This window comes from Antennarius striatus, chromosome 17, assembly GCF_040054535.1.
Source record: "Antennarius striatus isolate MH-2024 chromosome 17, ASM4005453v1, whole genome shotgun sequence".
Lineage (NCBI taxonomy): Eukaryota > Metazoa > Chordata > Actinopteri > Lophiiformes > Antennariidae > Antennarius > Antennarius striatus.
The window spans coordinates 15,212,044-15,229,702 of NC_090792.1; the positions used below are offsets into that span (position 1 = coordinate 15,212,044).

General features: G+C 41.7%; 1 protein-coding gene across 1 annotated transcript; it reads left to right on the forward strand.

The window, feature by feature from the left end:
* The first annotated feature begins 8,294 nt into the window (after nucleotides 1-8,294).
* lbh (LBH regulator of WNT signaling pathway) lies at nucleotides 8,295-16,822 on the forward strand. The gene is made up of 3 exons (XM_068338803.1): nucleotides 8,295-8,537; nucleotides 12,297-12,399; nucleotides 15,066-16,822. The coding sequence occupies exons 1-3, from the start codon at nucleotides 8,509-8,511 to the stop codon at nucleotides 15,285-15,287; spliced, it is 354 nt and encodes a 117-aa protein (XP_068194904.1). The 5' UTR covers nucleotides 8,295-8,508; the 3' UTR covers nucleotides 15,288-16,822.
* The last annotated feature ends 837 nt before the right edge of the window (nucleotides 16,823-17,659 follow it).

Genomic DNA, 17,659 nt, shown 5'->3' on the forward strand with positions numbered 1-17,659 from the left:
GTGCGACACCACCCTGACAGGAGACAGACAGGTTCACCAACTACTGCACAACCTCTGTGGAGGTTCCTGTGTCGCCCGGCCAGACATCAGTGATGGTTACCCGCGATGGAGGTGAATCACTCTCCTGCTTCCCCCTTATGTGTTTCGTTTGCAAGGGGGAGTCATCATTAGCTGCTTCACCAATGTGTGTGTTTACTGTCTGTGAAAGGTGAGGGTCTTAGGCATGGCGTGTGAGAGTCAGCGCGTAATGGTGTCAATGCTATTGTAATTGGTTGCAGAAGTTGGATGTGGTAAGCTTGTTTAAGCTCTAATGTGTTTGTGTTTCTAATTTCTCAGACAGGATGCTAACACACACACGCTGTGTGATGACGCCGTTTATTTTTTCACCTCACACAGTCGCACCACACTCGCAGTCCGGGTGATGTAAATTCTTTTTTTTTTTTTTAGAATTAAATTCAATCCGCTCCGTCTTTTACCGTCAACATTCATCAGAATGACAGAAAAACTGCTCAAGAGTCAAGCTGAAAATGGGAGCTAACCTGGGGCTCTCCCCTGACCACGTCAACCTTTTAATGAGGAAGCTGACAGCCCATTCCCTAAGGCAGGGTGCTGCTACTGTAGTAATAGCCCTTCATCGCTGACAGATTCATGCACACTCCTCGTTTGATGTGGCCCTCTCCTGCTTCAACCTTGGCTCGTATGCTTTTGGTAAGTTTTCTTCTAAGGCAAACAGCATTTCAAAGGACAGCAACCAAGCAATTAAGGTCCTCTTTAACCTGTTTTACTGTGTGATAATGTGACAGACCTCTAGGTGTCTCTGACACTAATATAGACATGTCTGCTCCCAGTATGGCAAAAAAAAAAGAACTCTGTTATTGTAGCAGTTAAATTTTCTAAAATGAATATTATTCAATAAAGACCATTGTAATGCTTCAAACTGCTTTGGGAATCTTTGAAAATGAAATTTCAAATCTTTGAGATTTGAAATAGAAACTAATCAAGGAGACACTAAGTCATCGGAGCCGTGCAAAAAATGTTCACAAGAGGAGAAATTTTAGGTCAAAGAAAGGGGACAGACATTTTCTTCCTTTTGCTCAAGGGAAGGTAGTAGAAATTCCGAGAGGTTGCGTTTTAAGTTTCTCTCATTCTGAAATTTATTTCAGCCTTGTAACATTTATGTCAGATCAAAGGCCATAAATAGTGCCAGTGCTGTTATATAAGCTGTCAGGGGAAAGAATTAAAAAAAAAATTATATATATATATATATATATATATATATATATATATATACACACACACACACACACACACACACACACACACATACATACATACACACACACACACACACATATATATATACAGTATATAGGTATGTATGTATGTATGTATGTATGTATGTATGTATGTATGTATGTATGTATGTATGTATGTATGTATGTATGTATGTATGTATACACATACACACACACACACACACACATATATATTGCTCTGGGGCGCAGGGACATTTAACTGATTTCAAGGGAATCCATTCTGCAAAGTAGACCATCACATTATCTGATCATAAAGTAATATATAGTGTTCAAACCCCACCCTGGTCATTTTTGTGTGCAGCCCTTAGGAGTTGGATTTGGGAGTGCATGCTATAGGTCAGGGTTGATGTCTGGTCCTGGAGGGAAACAAAGGTGGACGGTCAAAGCCTCATCTGGAGCCTGTCCTCACCAGTCCACCACCCAGCTGCTGTATTTGGACAAGTTTCTTTCGGCCTCTGTGTCAATGTTTAGCACGAAAGCCTACAATATCCAAGCACTCAGCAGCAACGGCGACATGTGGTCACCAGACTTCTTCAGAGCTTTTTTTCTCCTCCCACCCTCCTCTTTTCTTCCACTCCCCCGCCCTCTTCCACCCGCTTTCTGCTGCTCCTGCTGTTGCTCTGAAAACATCTTGTTCCATGGCATGAGCAAGCATGCTCAGCCATCTTTCCTGTGAACCTGTAGAATGGCAGAACCTCCCTCTTTGCAAAGCACATCCTGAACACCACACAAATCCGCACATCTTTAAAATTTGCTTTCTATGACCTTTGAAAAGTATTTTAATGGTCCTTTCTGCCCGCTATTGAACCGCTATTGAAATATTTGTATGGGCAAGGTAATTGCATGTGAGAAGAATAAGGAATCCTGTTTGAAAAGGCTACCATCTAGTGTTTAAAGCCATTATGGCCCACAACAAGGCTTCACAGTCTGCTTCAGTTCATTACAGTTCACGTAGTGTCATTTATAAAACCAAAGCTGTGCCTTGAAAATGATTCTCAGATCATTACATCCCCCCTGCTTGCTGAAGGAAACTGTAAATGATTTAAAGCATCAAAATATTCAAGCTTCTTGGTGGTTATTCTGCCCTGTGGGAACAATAATCTGATAGCTATTAACTCCCCACATATTTAAAAAGAGAAAGACGAGGCAAGTTTCACAGCTCACAAAAGCCTTTTGCCTCAGCTTGGCCTTACTTTTATTTTCCATAGGGGTTAGAAGTGCTACGTTCCAAAAAAACCCAACAATAACAAAAAATGACTACTTACTTCTATAAAATAGAAAAAAAACAAACAAATATGAGCTTTTGTTTTCCTTTTTTTAAGAGAAAATTTTTCTTTTCTGCCGCAGTGTCAGCACAGTCGGGTCTGTATGATCTAGTTAAGTACTTGGAAATAGAGGTCAGAAAGAACATTAATGTCACATGTGCATACATCATACACTCTATTACAGTAAGTTAAGCCCATCATCACTCCCTTGGGCACCGACATGAACTGCCGAGGGAAAAGAAAGAAATACTGGTGAGAATAGAAACAGAAATGAAGCAATGAAATAAAAAAGAGAAAGGCGATACATAGAATGGGATATCGTCGTCCACACGAAATAAAATTCAAGACAGTATTTGCACAATATAAAAAAGTCACATTAAACAACAAATTTACTTCAAGTGGAGAGCTGTAAACTGTAATATACATAATGACAGACTGGTGCTGAGTTTAGAGAGCTTTTCCGCTGATCAATAAATATCTTCTAATCCTCTGTAAAAGTACAATATACGCTTCTGTTTTACGTATGTTCACAGTTCACTTTCATCTTCTAGAAATATAAAAAGATAGCGTTTTTTTTTTTTATGCACACGTGTGAATTTCATAAAATTTTCTTTTTGCATTCACTGTAAGAATTTTTGGGAAAAGTAACAGGCAAAACCAGAATATGTAAGACAAAAACTTCACAACTTTGTGTTTGCTTTGGTCAGTCTCCCATGGACGCTGGACGGTTGTATCACACCACCGTGCCTCGACTCTACAACCAGGTGATGACAGCGTTATTGTAGTTAGGTCCCTAAAGGCTTTTGGTCAGTGTGTTAAAACATTATATAGTCCTGGTGGTCGCGAAGGGGAGAAAGACGTCTTTTCACCTGCTCTGTTCAGCACGGCCTTGGGGATCAGCAGCCGATCCTGGTTGTGTGAGGTCTCTGTCGAGCTTTTCATTTTTCTCCCATCACCGCCGATACAGAAATACAGTAAATATTCTGGAGAATTGTTGCCAGGATCAGATTAATTGCATGCAGGCCTGAGTTTCTGCAATGCATCCTCAAGTCACACAACATTAGCACGCTGTCAAGCTGTGAGCCGACTTGTTGTTGATTTGCTATAGTGTGTGTGTGTGTGTGTGTGTGTGTGTGTGTGTGTGTGTGTGTGTGTGTGTGTGTGTGTGTGTGTGTGTGTGTGTGTCTGACTGTCTGTGTGTGTGTGTCTGTCTGTGTGAATGAGGCTGTGTTTTTGTGCCCCTGTGTAAGCACACTGGTTGCAACATATAAGGCCTTGCATTTAAGGCCTTGTTGGGGGGTGGGGGGCAACCAAATTAAATGCTTGTTCATAAATTGACATGTGTAATTAAAGAGATGTATACACTCCCCCTGGTCTGTTTAAGATCTGAAATACTTTTCTAACAGTTTCAAGATGCCCTGTTTGAGCAATGGATTCAATTCTAACTCAGCTTTGACCGTGTTGAATAATGATTCTGGTGAAGTTCCTTCGTTGCTATTCGTTCTGGCTAGATTTCAGCTCCTCGCCAGAGAACAAGATCTGGCTTCAGTGGAATTCGATGAATGGTGGGAAAAATTCTGACCTGAACTTGAATCCCTGCATTTTTCAAGGTGGTCAAAAACACTTTTGGTTTTGGTTTTCCTGTTTATATGGTCTATAAAGATGGAGAGGACATTAAAATTGGAGGAGCATGCATACTTGGCCTGAAAACACTCAGAAGGAAAAGCTTTTGGCAGCTCATACTGCTAATTCTTATTTCTTTTTGTCCAGATTTCTGTTGCCCCTTCTCTCTTCTTTACTCTCCCCCTTTCCTTCAGGACATTTTTTTTCTTTCACCAGGCGAATGGACAAATGTCTACAGCATCAGATTTACCACGTTACATGATGAGGAGTGCCAGGGTCCACCGAAGTGGCATCTCATGGGTTAAAGACAGCTGCCAACATCTGTAGCTGTGGTTAGCTTTAATTGTGAGGCCCAGCAAGTGAGCGAGCAGCATGGTGGAAAGGGGGCTGGCAGGCCACATATTTCAGCCGAGTGTTCCCAGAATAGTTTTCCGGCCAGCCATGTGGACTCAATGATGGTGTCCAGGGGTGTGCTGTGCTCCTATGAAATATTAAATCTGCTTGGCCCCCATGTGTGGACAGACCACCTGCAAGCAAGTGTGGCGTGCAGCGAGCCCGGATATCAGATGTCCCTCAGCAATACACATGCAGACATATACATGCAGGTCCGTGCATGAATATGTACTCACCAATGTCCCAGCACATGATAAAACTGTAGGTCTGCACATGCTTATCATAATGGACATAAACACATACAACAAAAAAAGTAGAGAACATGGAAACACTCAAACTGATGTGGGAAAAGAGATCCCTTCAAAGTGTGTGATACTTATATGATTTCCATTTAAAGCCACGGCAAGGTGAAAAAGTTAAACTCACTTATGTCATATCAGAGAATCGAGAATGCAACTTTTTTTTTTCTCACTTGAAATTATCAGTTAAAAACAGTGAAAAACAAAAATGGGAAAACAAAATGAAAATTAAAAAAAGTAAAACTTGGAAGTTTCAGAGTCCCAGAAGAAGTCTGCTCGGAAAAGCAGCCAAGAGGACAACGGGTGCTTGTTGACTGCCGTCCCCTTCAGGGCCTCGTTCATTTACATGACATGAAGTTGGTCCTCAGCCTCCCCTCTGCTCCCCGGAGGCATCTCTGCCTGCCCAGATGTGCAGCTGTTTATGTGGAGCAACGATAAAAGCAGCTGGCCGGCCCTTTGCATCCTCAATGTGAACAGAGGGGGTCGCCATTATCCAAATACGCTATTCCATATAGGATGTAATGGTGTAATTACGACGCATAAATTCACTCGCAACTGTTTTAGTGACATTTGTTTTTGATTTTAATAAATAAACAGAGGAGGTATAGGAAAATAAACTTGAATCCCTGAAGAAAAGGCACAAGGTAACAAATAAAAAAATAATGTTATATAATGCAGTAAGGTTGCTCAACCAGTTTGCTTTAGGCTTACTGCTCATCAACTATTTTGGTTGAAAACTAATTGTAAACAACACCCATGCATTAATTTGACCAGTAAACAAGCTAAATGTCTTCCTTCCCCTCATAACAAATCACCAGGAAAATATTATTACATCAAAAAGGTTTTAAGAGCATCATGTGTTTTCCTCTGAATCACACAGAGCACTGTGAGTATGTAATGTTCTGCTCTTGTGAATACTGTGAGGTTATTGTCTAGTGATAACTTATTTTAATATGTCATGATAACAAGATGATGCCGAAAACAAATCAATTATTTGATTGTGTACTATTCTGATATTTAATTTGTAGGATGTCTTTGAAAACACATTTCAGAGTCATAAGTAAGTTTCTGAGACAGAATGTCAGTTTGACCTTCAGAACCAAGGCCAACGTCCAACCCTTTGCCTCCTGGATATTTCACAGACACTAGCGGCCTCCTGTGGCCATTTTCTGTCAATGACTCTTGAGAAATAATCCATGAGGGGAAGTTTATAATAAAATGTATGCTTGAAAAAAAATTTAAATAAAAGTGTGAGGTTGTTTTTTCAGAATGAGCTGGCATACATAATGATGAAAGAACAAATGATCAAAGCAGCTCTTCATGATATCATCACGATGAAGTCAACAGATGACTCACATCAGAGCTGCGTGTTACCTGCAGCCACACAAAAACAAACATAAATGTGATCACGGCGACACAAGAACATCCGTATTTGTACAAAAATATGCTGCTTTCACATTAATGCCCAGTGCTTTTCATTCGGGCTCCATTTTATCCTGGCTTTTGAACTCTCAACAAGTAAAACATCTCCTGTCAAAAGCAATTTATCATTTATTGCATTTCACTGCATTCACAGACGAATAAAAATATTTGTCTTTTCATGTGGTTATCAAATTTCAAGACCATACAGGAAACATAGAGGAAACACTATCCTACACTCGCCACTGTGAAGTTAGGAAACACCAGAGAGAAGTTAATCGAAATGGAGATAAAAGATGACTGAATATATTAGAATTCAATAATTAAAGGTAATGAAAACAAATAAGGTTGGAAGCCAGACTAAAGATGTAAAAATAATCAAATAAATAAAATTCCATTAAAAAGCAGTCTAACAAAGTAAAATAAATAAATATCTGATTGATAAAATAAATAAGATTCAATTAAGAGCCAGGCTAAAATGTTAAAAGTAATAATAATAAAACATTAAATACTGTAAATAAATAAATACATTTTTAGTAAAAAGCCAAGTTAAAAGGTGGGTCTTGAGTTTGCTTTTAAAAATGTCCACATTCTCTGTTTTCCTCAGGTCCTTAAGGTAAACTGTTCCACAAATGTGGGGCGTGATGGTAAAAGGAGGCCTCACCATATGTTCTGGTTAAAACTTTTGGAGTAATTAAAAGTGGAGTGCCTGAAGACCTGAGAGATCTGGTCATAGAACACAAATGACATTCTCTGAAACTGTCTATGCATACTTGATGTAAATCATTTGCTGATGATAGTTTGGTTTGTTTGTCTCTGATGTCTGTGGCTGCCTGGCATCTATGACAACTTTTCCTTTTCGGGGTCCGGGGGGCTTGAGTCTATCCCAACTGATGTGAGATGAGAGATGAGAGACAGTGTGCATCATGTATAGGTCAACAGATAGTCAAAGGGTAACATAGATAGCTCTGCACATGACTCTTCACCAGTGGAATATATAACTAAAAATAGATGGTCTTTAAATAACCCTTTTGTCTCCTTTCCCCCAACACTTAATAATTGTTTTAAAAGGGTTTAAAGAAAACTGTGTAGCAGTTTTAAAATGAGATTTTTTTGCCAGGCATGAGTGCCATCTGCTCTCAAGACATCTGAATAAAGGCCATTTTCAAACTACCAGATTTGCTGATGCTACGTGTTGCATCATAACGACAACCTCAAAGATATAGAAGGAATATTTTTCTCCCTCTTCTTTCATGCAACATATTATGGGGGGGGAAATGCATCCTTGTACGGCCACAGGGTGGCAGTAGAGATTCACACCGTCTACGTCCTAACCTGAGGAGCCGTCCTGCACCTGCATGGGTTATGTGAGCACGACACTGTGCAAAAAAAACCCCCCCAAAAAAACAGACAGCTGCGTCTTAAGTCGAAATACCAGAGATTCAGTCATCACATAAATGGTAAGCTCCTGAAAACAGACTTCAGCTGAGGACATATTTTTTGCTTTGGCTCAAGCCATGCTTTATATATCCGATTAAAAGGCCAATCCCTGCAGGTAAGTATAGCAGACAGACATTGACTTAACCTTGGAATATATTTGTGAATGAGCTCAGGCGGATGAGCCCCCCCCCCCCCCCCCCAGACACACACACACACACATACACACACACACACACACACACACCCTCATTTGGATACATGTCACGGATTACCTAACGGACGAGCCGGTGCGCTTTTGTCATTCAAGTGCCTGTCACGCTGTCATTTCTGTTGCCTTGGAGACTAAAAATCAATAGCATCACGCAGTATCCCCGACTCCCTTCCCAATGAGAGGGCTCGGTCTCTGCTGCCGTCATCACGAGTCACCTGCGCGCTGATTGGCTCCCGAGCGCGATGCGCTGCCATTGAGGTTTTTGCGGCCCCGTGTAGGGAGGAGGTGTGTCCCCGGCCGAGCGCACACGCCTCTCGGTTAAATACTCACCGCAACTGTGCTGATGATCAGATGCACCCATTTAAAAACAGCTGTAACTTCCACTTCGGGCTGTCAGACCCGTCGCACTGTTACTTTTGGTTTTTGTTCGAACGTCTTTTGGATCCTCGGAGGAAGAACAAAGACGGTAATCCCACAGAGAGAGAAGTCAGCTGCTGAGATTACATTCCACCATCGGCAAGATTGACATCAGGTGTGACTTCATGTCTGTATTTTCCCCACAGATATACCGGTGAGTGTTCCCATCGTTCCGAATTCCCACATTTCATGCGTCATTTGCTTGATTTCGAATATTTGTCTTGTTTTTCCATCTGTGAATTTATAGAGGAGTAAATCAAAAAAAGGTAAACGCGCTGTTTTGGTACTTGACAGGTGGGAATAAGGTTTCTTTAATATTGGTGACTTCCCCTTTGCTGCTGCCCCCACTCGTTTTCACAGGAGAGATTTTTTTTTATGATGTATGCATCCAAAATTAAAGATGTCACGGTGCGTTCAGAGAGATCACAAAATAATTTCAAACATGTATTATCTGCATTTTAATCCAGGGGGCTGCACCCCTAAAACATCTAAATAAAAGACATTGATTTCTCAACTATAATCAACTGATGTTGATGTTTTCATATCTTTTTAGAGGATGTGCAGGTAGCTGAAACGTCAGCAGGCTTCTGGCAGTCTGTACCAGGAAGTTCAGAATCAACCTATTTAATGTGACCACACATCGCCTTCTATGCCTGTGCTTGTTTTATTTCTAAACCTGTTTCTGTTCTCACCATGTTACTGTGACAAGAAATACAGGAAGTGTTTTTTTTTTTGTGTTTCTTGCTTTTGTTAGATATAATCACAAATTTCTAGTTCTGGTTGCTGGATGTGGTTCTGCATTCTGCACAGATCAGCTGAAAACATACTTTCTGCTCTGTGACTTTGTGTCACCAGGAAGAAAAAGTAGCCAGACGAGAATGGATAGATGGAATATTCACCAAGTTGATGGGTTTATAAACTCAATAGATGAGATTTTTAATTCCGTGTGTGTGTGTGTGTGTGTTGTGTGTGTGTGTGTGTTGCAGACTCGACCCTCAGGAATCTGCATAGGGCTCATTCATTCCAGCACAATCCTGGGGGTCGTGCTTAGTCTCAGCACTGCCCCGTGTGACTTGGCTGTTGGAACGCTCGACATTGGCATGAAATGCCGGCAGAGATTTATGGTGTTAGTAGTAGCAGCAGCAAGAACTATGGGATGGCAGAAGGGGGAACAATGTTGACAATTCAAGATGCAACTGGCCCTTTTGTTGGGGCCCCTGTTGGCGCCGGTAACAGGCACACATACATGACCTGGGCCTGGTCTGGAGATGGGTGACTGACCCTGGTGTGATGCTTGGGTAACGTGGTCGTTACATTGCATAATGGGTTTAGTTATCTTTTACAAAGCAGAGGTCGAGTAGGCAGCATGTCTATGCATGACACGGCATGACACAGCATGTCTAATCCCTCGCTGACCACTGGGCCATTACATTCGTATGCACCTCCAGTGGTTGTTCACACAAATCGGCAAATGTCACATTGTGTTTGGCTCTGAGTGGAAGTAAGCAGATGGTTGTAAAAAAAAAAATCGATTGGAAAAGCTTTAAAGTGTTTTAAAAACTTGTAAATCTTCCTTGAGATGGAAGCTTTTACACATCGATGAGTTAGTCAGGCTGCAAGGAATGATTAATTTCAATATATGCTGGTAGTAGTTTCTCATTGATAGTACAGAACAGTTTCCCAATCACTTTGTCTCGCTATATAAACACCATAAATATATTGTTTCCTCTTGTAAGAGATAAAGAAAAAAAACCCATACCAAATATTCACATTTCGCAAACAAAGGAATGTGAAAGGAAAAAACAACATTGCGGTTTCTGATCAATCTTTCGTCTCGCCAACAAATTAGAACAAGTTCAGGAATGAGTCGGTTGTGAGACACGTTTTTTGGCACGCGACTGGCTGCACATCTTGTACCTGATGTCAGTCTGCGTCCTGGATGGACGCGGCATGAGGAAACGGGACCAGGTGTTCACATCCTGACTGGGGTCAGGAGGTAAATGGGCCAACTGCCACACCATCCGCACGCATTAATGAATAAAGGGCATTTGTCTGTCAGTGTGCGTCTCGCCACCTGGCCATTGAGGAGCAGTTGCAGCATTAATTCAGAGGCCACTGCCAAGTATGCGCTCCTGGGTGGAGACTGGAGTTAACCGGCTGGGGTCGATGCCGATGGGGTCCTGAACGTTCAGGTCGGTCACTTATTCACTTGATGTCTTCCCTCCAGGGATGATCCACTTCATTCCGTGCGAGGAAGACTCTGAGCCCTGCTTGGCACTCGAAGCATTGACGTCTGTTTGTTTTCTCCCAGGTTCACTTGTTACTCATGCGACCTCCCCCACCCCACTTCCTTCTCATTGTGCCCCTTTATGTTTTATTAGGCCGATGTTCTGTTATTCTTAGCCAAGCAGGATGTTTATACGATCCTCAAACAGAAATATGACTGGCAAAGCATGAGTGTTTATCTTTTTTTCCTTTTCCTCCCTCTCCTCCTGCTCAGGTCTTCAATTTCACTGCTCATCCCTCCATCCACTTTTTTTTTTTTTTTTGCGTGCCTGCCTCACCCTCTTTACGCCCCACTTAAGGAATGAATAAGTTCAAGCGTAGCTGCAGTTGACATATTTTCCATATTAAATCTGCTGTGTCCTCTTCAATCCTTTTTTTTTGTTTTTGTTTAAATCATTGAATATCATGGTGTTGTGTCACATCAGAGTGACATAGTTTTTGAGTTCCCTCATTTTTAGCATCACCCTAAACCCTGCAGTGTTTGATGGAAACACGTGTAAATGCAGTGATGGAAAAACTGATAAATGCCATTGCTTCAGGGGTTAATGATCTCCTGACTCATCACCAGATTCTCTCCCGCCTCAGGACAAATTTACCTTAACTGACCTGTTTTTGAGTCGACAGCAAAATTGGAGGTAAAAACAATCGTTTGGTGATTCATTTGCCAGCAAACATGGAGATGTGCAGCTATCTGCATGGAGTATTTTTAGTTTTGAGTCATACAGCGACCAAAATGCCACAGTGATTAAAAATTCCAGAGAATGTTTTATGTTGTAATTACAGGTGGAAAAACCTATTGTTGGACATGACCCTTAATTTATGGGGGTGAAGTTGACAAATGCTGAGATGACTCAGTTTATGTTTAATCTACTACTAGCTGAAGGAAAGGGGTTTTTTTTCTCCTTAGGTGGGCTAAGGTTGTGGAGGACTGTGAAATAAATTTTTCATCATTCTGCCATATCCTGAAATATTTTTACCCAAGATTCAAAGTAGGTCAAATAAGGCCAACACATTTTCATCATCTTAAAAAAAAAAAGAGTCCATTGAAAGATAATGAGGTTGTGAGTGAGCCTCTTGTCATGTTCCATTTTATTTTGTTCTAAATAGTCAGTGCGCGCACAAACCACAGGCCTCTGGTCACTAACCATAAGGCACCGGGCTTTAAATAGAGAGCGTGAGAAGGCCACTCAGCATCTCGTCTCAAGACCGCGTCTGGCTCAGCGCTAGGATCTGCTTGGAGTCATCTGTTTAAAGCGTTTCTATGACAATGGTGAATGCACTGAACAAGGATAAACAAGCACTTGTGACTTTTATCTAAAATGGAAAGTTTGGCTTTGCTTTGATGGAACTGAGTGCATCGAGTTCCACCCCAGTGAAATACCACAGCACGCCCCCAGCACACTCTCACAATGACTGTGTCCTCTGCTAGTGCAAGAGCGCATCATCCTGCATTTAGAAACAACCACCTTATGCAAGCACTGTGCGGCTTGCAGTGCATCAGCACAGCGCAGCATAGTCTACACTGTGCCACAGACTGGTCAAGATTTATTTCCTCCTCCCCACACAGACCATGATGATCTTCTCTGCATAACAATATCTAATCACATGATTTCTTTCAACCCTGCAGTCCAGTATTTGTGCCCATTCAAGTTATGACTGAGGTGATGATCAACAGCACCCCCATGGAAGACATGAGGCTCAGCCCCAGCAAGGACAGACTCTCCTTCCAGGTAGGACACACACACACACACACACACAGTTAAACACCACCCCTACATCCTCCTGCCCATACATTGTAAGTGGACATTTATACCGGTTGTCTTCCATTCACTATGATGAATTGTATTGACGTCAGCCTTGACTCAAGGGAGCAGCCATCAGATTAGAGTTTTGGAGCAGCAGCTATAGCGGTATGTGTGTTATATGCAGCTGGACATGCACACAATATTGTGTGCAGGATTTACTGATTGCATCCAATTTATAATCATTTTACCTTTATAAGACTAACGGTCTCTTTTAAACAGTGAAGTGTGCTGGCTAACATATGATCAGATCTGCCTGATAAATGACAAGTTTGAAGGCAAATAAGAATTCAAAAACTAAATAATTACAATCCTTTGAAAGCACTGCAGCAAAATCTAATTTCTTTCATACTCTATGTGGGAGAAAGGATGTTCTAGGTCACAATTTGTTATAACTTAAATCGCACAAAGAAAACGTGTTAATCTCACTGCCCAAAAATAAACCCTGTAGATGAAGGAAGCGGTCATCAGGTGGTGTTGACAAGGCATCGCCAGCAGCTTTGTTTTACTGTCAGTTCAACAGAGCTGTCCTGAAAACATGACTTGGGACACACGGCTTCATGCTTACCTTGTCACATTTTTACCCAAGGTGGAAAGTAACGTGATTAGTTTTTTTTGTTTGTTTTTTGTAGTTGAGTAGGTCAACGTTCACAAACAAGCAACGACCTTTTTTGAAGGCAATGCTATGCTGTATGTAGACGTTCACTCAGAGAGGATGCAGACTGATCCAGAGGAAAATGTGCTTCCTCCCCCCACTCAGTTCACACCCCAGCTGTGAGTCTGTCTGGGAGGATGACTGGAGCGGATGAGAGTGGATGTGGGAGAAAAGGAGGGAGCCACTTCTCCACTCTTTCCAATCCCCACTCTGTACTTCCTCTGGGTCTGCTGCCATTTGTCCAAGGTCCCAGCCACTCCTTTAGAGAATTAGAGATGCAGTGATGCCACCAGTCACTTCCCCGTTGTGGATTCCAGGACCTTTGACACAAATTGTTGGCCATTAAATTCCAGCTGCATTTATACAAGGCAGCATGACCTACTAGTGGGGAAGGATGGAGCAAATGACTCCTGATTTACTGTATCACCTCAAAAAGCGATGACTCGCGTGTCTAGGGTGCAATCCTTTCCAACTCCGTCACATACCCCCCCCCCCAAAAAAAAACCCCCAAAAAATTAGCTAGCCCTGTGCATGGCTGATGTGTCATTGCTTCTTGGCATTAGAAGAGAATGAGTTATGACATGTGTTAGTGAAGGTTCCAAAGGCAAGGTCATCCACTGCCACTCCCCTTGCTGACGCACAGTGAGAATCGGTGATGCAGGCAAAAAAATAGATGCATTTACGCAAAGGCATCAGACGCTAACACACAAACTAACAAGTGCACGCATTTAATCAAGCCTAATATACAGCCGTTTTTAGAGAACATAAAGGCCACGAGTAGGCCAATTTGTATATGCTTTCATAACTTGACAAATTTTCCCATTCAAAAGGCATATTTATAGCTTTCTGTTCTTTTCCCTTCCTTCTCATCTGTCTTCTATGGAATTCAGAGAGTCAGACACAGCTGGATCCCCTCTATTGCTGCTTGTCTCGGGTCTCTCTCCTGCCTCATCTAATGCTTTCTTTCCACTCGGCTCTTTGCCCAGACAGTGACACCTCCCTCCACACACACCCCCCTCCCAATGTCTTGGAGTGAAATATGCAGGTCTAAAAATATTCATCCACTTTATCCAAACAGCAAAAAAAAAAAAAATCCTGTTCTTGCGCCAGGAGTGGCAGGCCTTTTCCCCCAGGGCCTTTACTCTGATTCCTGAGAACAGAGACTCTGAGGTTGATGTCCAATCCTGCCAGGACAGAGAATGCATGTAATCTCTCTTGTCAGTGTGTCTCTCATGCCCGTCAGTTTAGATCCAAACATTTGAGTGTGGAACGTCGCGTTCATGAACAAACGTATCAGTCTGGATTTGCAGATGAACCTGCCGATGTCATGTTCTTTCCTAAAGCTTTTCTATAGTTTCAAATGCCATCTGCAAAACCAGGTATTTCATACTTAATTGTCATTGGGATGAATATTTTACTTCCCAGTAAAACGTTACATGTTAGTATGTTTTAAAATGATTTTGCTCTTGTTTGATCTTCACTGTTTATTAGTAACTGAGCTGCTTGGCATAAAGTCCCCAAAGCATTTGGATTAAACACCATGTCTCTTTTGCTAAAAGTCTCTCAGAACAAGCCTCCATTACCCGTACAAAGTGTGCAGCTTGTTGTTTTTTTTCGGTCATGGCAAAGATCGATTGTCTGTGAAAGGAATTGGGGTTGGGTAACAGCAGGTATGCTAGTGGCATTTGAGGAAACCTTTTCCCGTCACTGATGTTTAGTCTTCATATCACCTCCTTTGGAGTTGTTTAGCCTTGTAGTGGCGACTGCAAGGCTTCTACAAGGCTCAAGCCTGTGTCCTGGTGTCTAAAAGCCTACTGCACTGATTAGAAATATGTTCAACTTGAAATGTGCCTGTGCAACAGCTGAGAAAAAAAGGATTGATGTCCTGAAGTTAATGAGACTTAATCGGTGCAATAACCTTGTCTTTTGTTTTTTTCAGATATTCCCCGATCCCTCAGACTTCGACCGTTGCTGCAAGCTCAAAGATCGTCTTCCATCCATTGTGGTTGAGCCGACAGAGGGAGAGGTTGAAAGTGGGGAGCTTCGCTGGCCTCCAGAGGAGTTTCTTGTTAGTGAGGAGGAAGAGGATGACGAAGAAGAACAGGAGCAAGATAATGGCAATATCCCAAATGGACAGCCGACACAAAATTCTCAGCATTAGACGCTATGTTGCAGCAATCATGCTCTTGCCCCCCCCCTCCCTTTCCTTTTTCCCCCCTCTGATTCCAATGCACCTCTGCACTCCCAACAGACTCGACCGGCAGACGCACACAGTGTCTCATAACGCCATCTCGTTGCCCTTGACACCAAAGCATCCTTCCCACAAGCAATACACACAGGCAAAAGTCCTCCAGGACTGAAAACCTAACTAAACAGACTTTGTGGTTGGAAAAGAACGGACATGTTCCTCTATACACTTTCTTCTTGTCATGCCTACCACCATGTGTGTCTCGGCCCAGAATGGATGTCCCGTTGGACTGTGGCAGCTCAATGCTCCATGGGCTCTCTAAGGGGCTCTGTACCTGCAAAACGGCAGGCGTCACGACCCCAGAGACACTCTCATACAGAACTATTGTAATTGTGGGGGAGTCCGAACTATAGTACACACTGTCCATATGTGTTGAGTTTCTGGATTGATATATTAGCTATTGTGTTTGCCACCGCTGTCCATAGATTCGTCCATTTTCCAGGAAGTAAATGTTTTGTAATATTTGTTTTTAACAAGTGGGTGTTTTGTGTAAAATGTTATCTGGGATTCTCTCCTAACACCTTAACATCAGACTTTCACAGTTAAGAAAAAACTAAACAAACAAAAAAAGCTGACCTGGAATATTTTGAGAAGTGAGCAAAAGTTAGAAGAAAACTGACCAGTGTGTCCTGCATATGCTTTTGTGATATACCTGTTATGCAGTGCAGGCACCATCATGCTATGATCCTCTCTTCCTGTAAGCCTTTTTAAAAACGGGACATGGGAAATAGAAATACCAAGTAATAGGAAAGTTAAACATTGTATGGACAAAATGAAGGAAATGTAAATATGTATTCTCATTGAGATAACTCTTAAAAGTATTGTTAGTGCACTTATCCTCTTTGTATTTAGGGTTTGGTTATCTTTATAGAGTCTGAGAATAACTCAGTACACACCTGAACTGAAAGTCTTTGTTGGTCTTCCTGTTCTTTTTGTAAACAGCCATACTTTTGACACCGTGACGTTCAGGTGAGCACCGTATCGAAAACGTTCATGATAAGTAATACAATATCTAAAACTATTATTCTTGATTCACAATCCAGTGACTCCAAATCTTTGCCAAAAGCTGTAGGAGAGCTCTGATTTGCTCTCTTATAGTAATGTTTGTCTTATTTGTGCTGCAGTTGCAAAAGTTCTTTTGTTTGTCTTTAAAAAAAATCACATGTTTTGTGGGAAAGAATTAATTTCTATGTGCACGGTATGAAATGTCATTGTGCAAGTGTGACTGAACTGTTTTGTAATTTCTCATTCGAGTGGCATTAGGGCTGTGTATAGAACATCTTTTTCTCCTGTCACCTACTGGTCCCACATTGTTTTTGTAAAGCTCAGGGAGATTAGCCGCCATCTTTTGTGTGTGTGTATGCGTGTGTGAATGTCTGTGTATTTAGACCACTTTTCTCTGTTGCAATTACAGAGGCTGTAAATAAACATCGGAATTCGCTATCCAACTCTGACTTTGCTGTGACAATTGGCTATGAAGATTTACTGCCTTTTTATGGTACAAGAGGAAGCAAATGAATCTTTTACGGGCATTCTCTACCAGCACATCTTAAGAATTGTTTCCAAGAGACTTGTATGTTTACTTTCATGTTCCTTAATGTGAACCCCCTCTCCACCACCCTTCTTTTCCCCTCTCACTGTACCGGCAGTGGTTAGAGGAAAGCAGTGGTACTTCCTGCTCAGCACCGCTCACAATCTCTCTACAAATGCACATGCATGTATGTAAGACTAAAGTGTCAACTCAAGATGAGGCCACATGCTACTTCCTGTCAACAGCTTGCAATCAGCTTGACTACAATGTCATTCGGAGCTATGAACAGCTTTCACTTCAGTTCCAAAAAATAGAAAAGTTTTTATATATAACCAGCATTAAGTATGCAAGTTTAAACTAATATTTTAAAATCTTGTTATTGTAGACACATTGAGGATACGATAAGTCTAAAAGACTTGAAGCAAAACTTCAAGACTAAAATGTGGGTAAGTTCTAAAATCCTAATGAGGAACTGGGATTTGAAATGGAAACTTCTCAGGTGATTTGTTACTTAGTGTTGTATGTGTGACCCAGTAGGTCAACTTTGATTGCTTAGTACTAGGAATAGTGTATCAGTTGCTGTGCTAAGGCTTTTAAGGACAAGGGCCTGATAGATTGTCTAAGGAGGTCCTCTCAGGACCTTATGGTCACTTCCTAGAAGGGGAACAATGAACTGACGTTCTGTCCTGCTGTGTCCTTCCTGGAAAAAATGAAGCATAAAGATTTATAAATACCCCCCAGGCTGATAATATTG

Bases quoted from the DNA above. Each gene is read 5' to 3' on its own strand.
- lbh (XM_068338803.1), top strand. From the start codon at position 8,509: ATGTCTGTATTTTCCCCACAGATATACCG. The intron at 8,538-12,296 runs GTGAGTGTTCCC...TCAACCCTGCAG, and splicing joins TTTTCCCCACAGATATACCG to TCCAGTATTTGTGCCCATTC. The intron at 12,400-15,065 runs GTAGGACACACA...TGTTTTTTTCAG, and splicing joins AGGACAGACTCTCCTTCCAG to ATATTCCCCGATCCCTCAGA.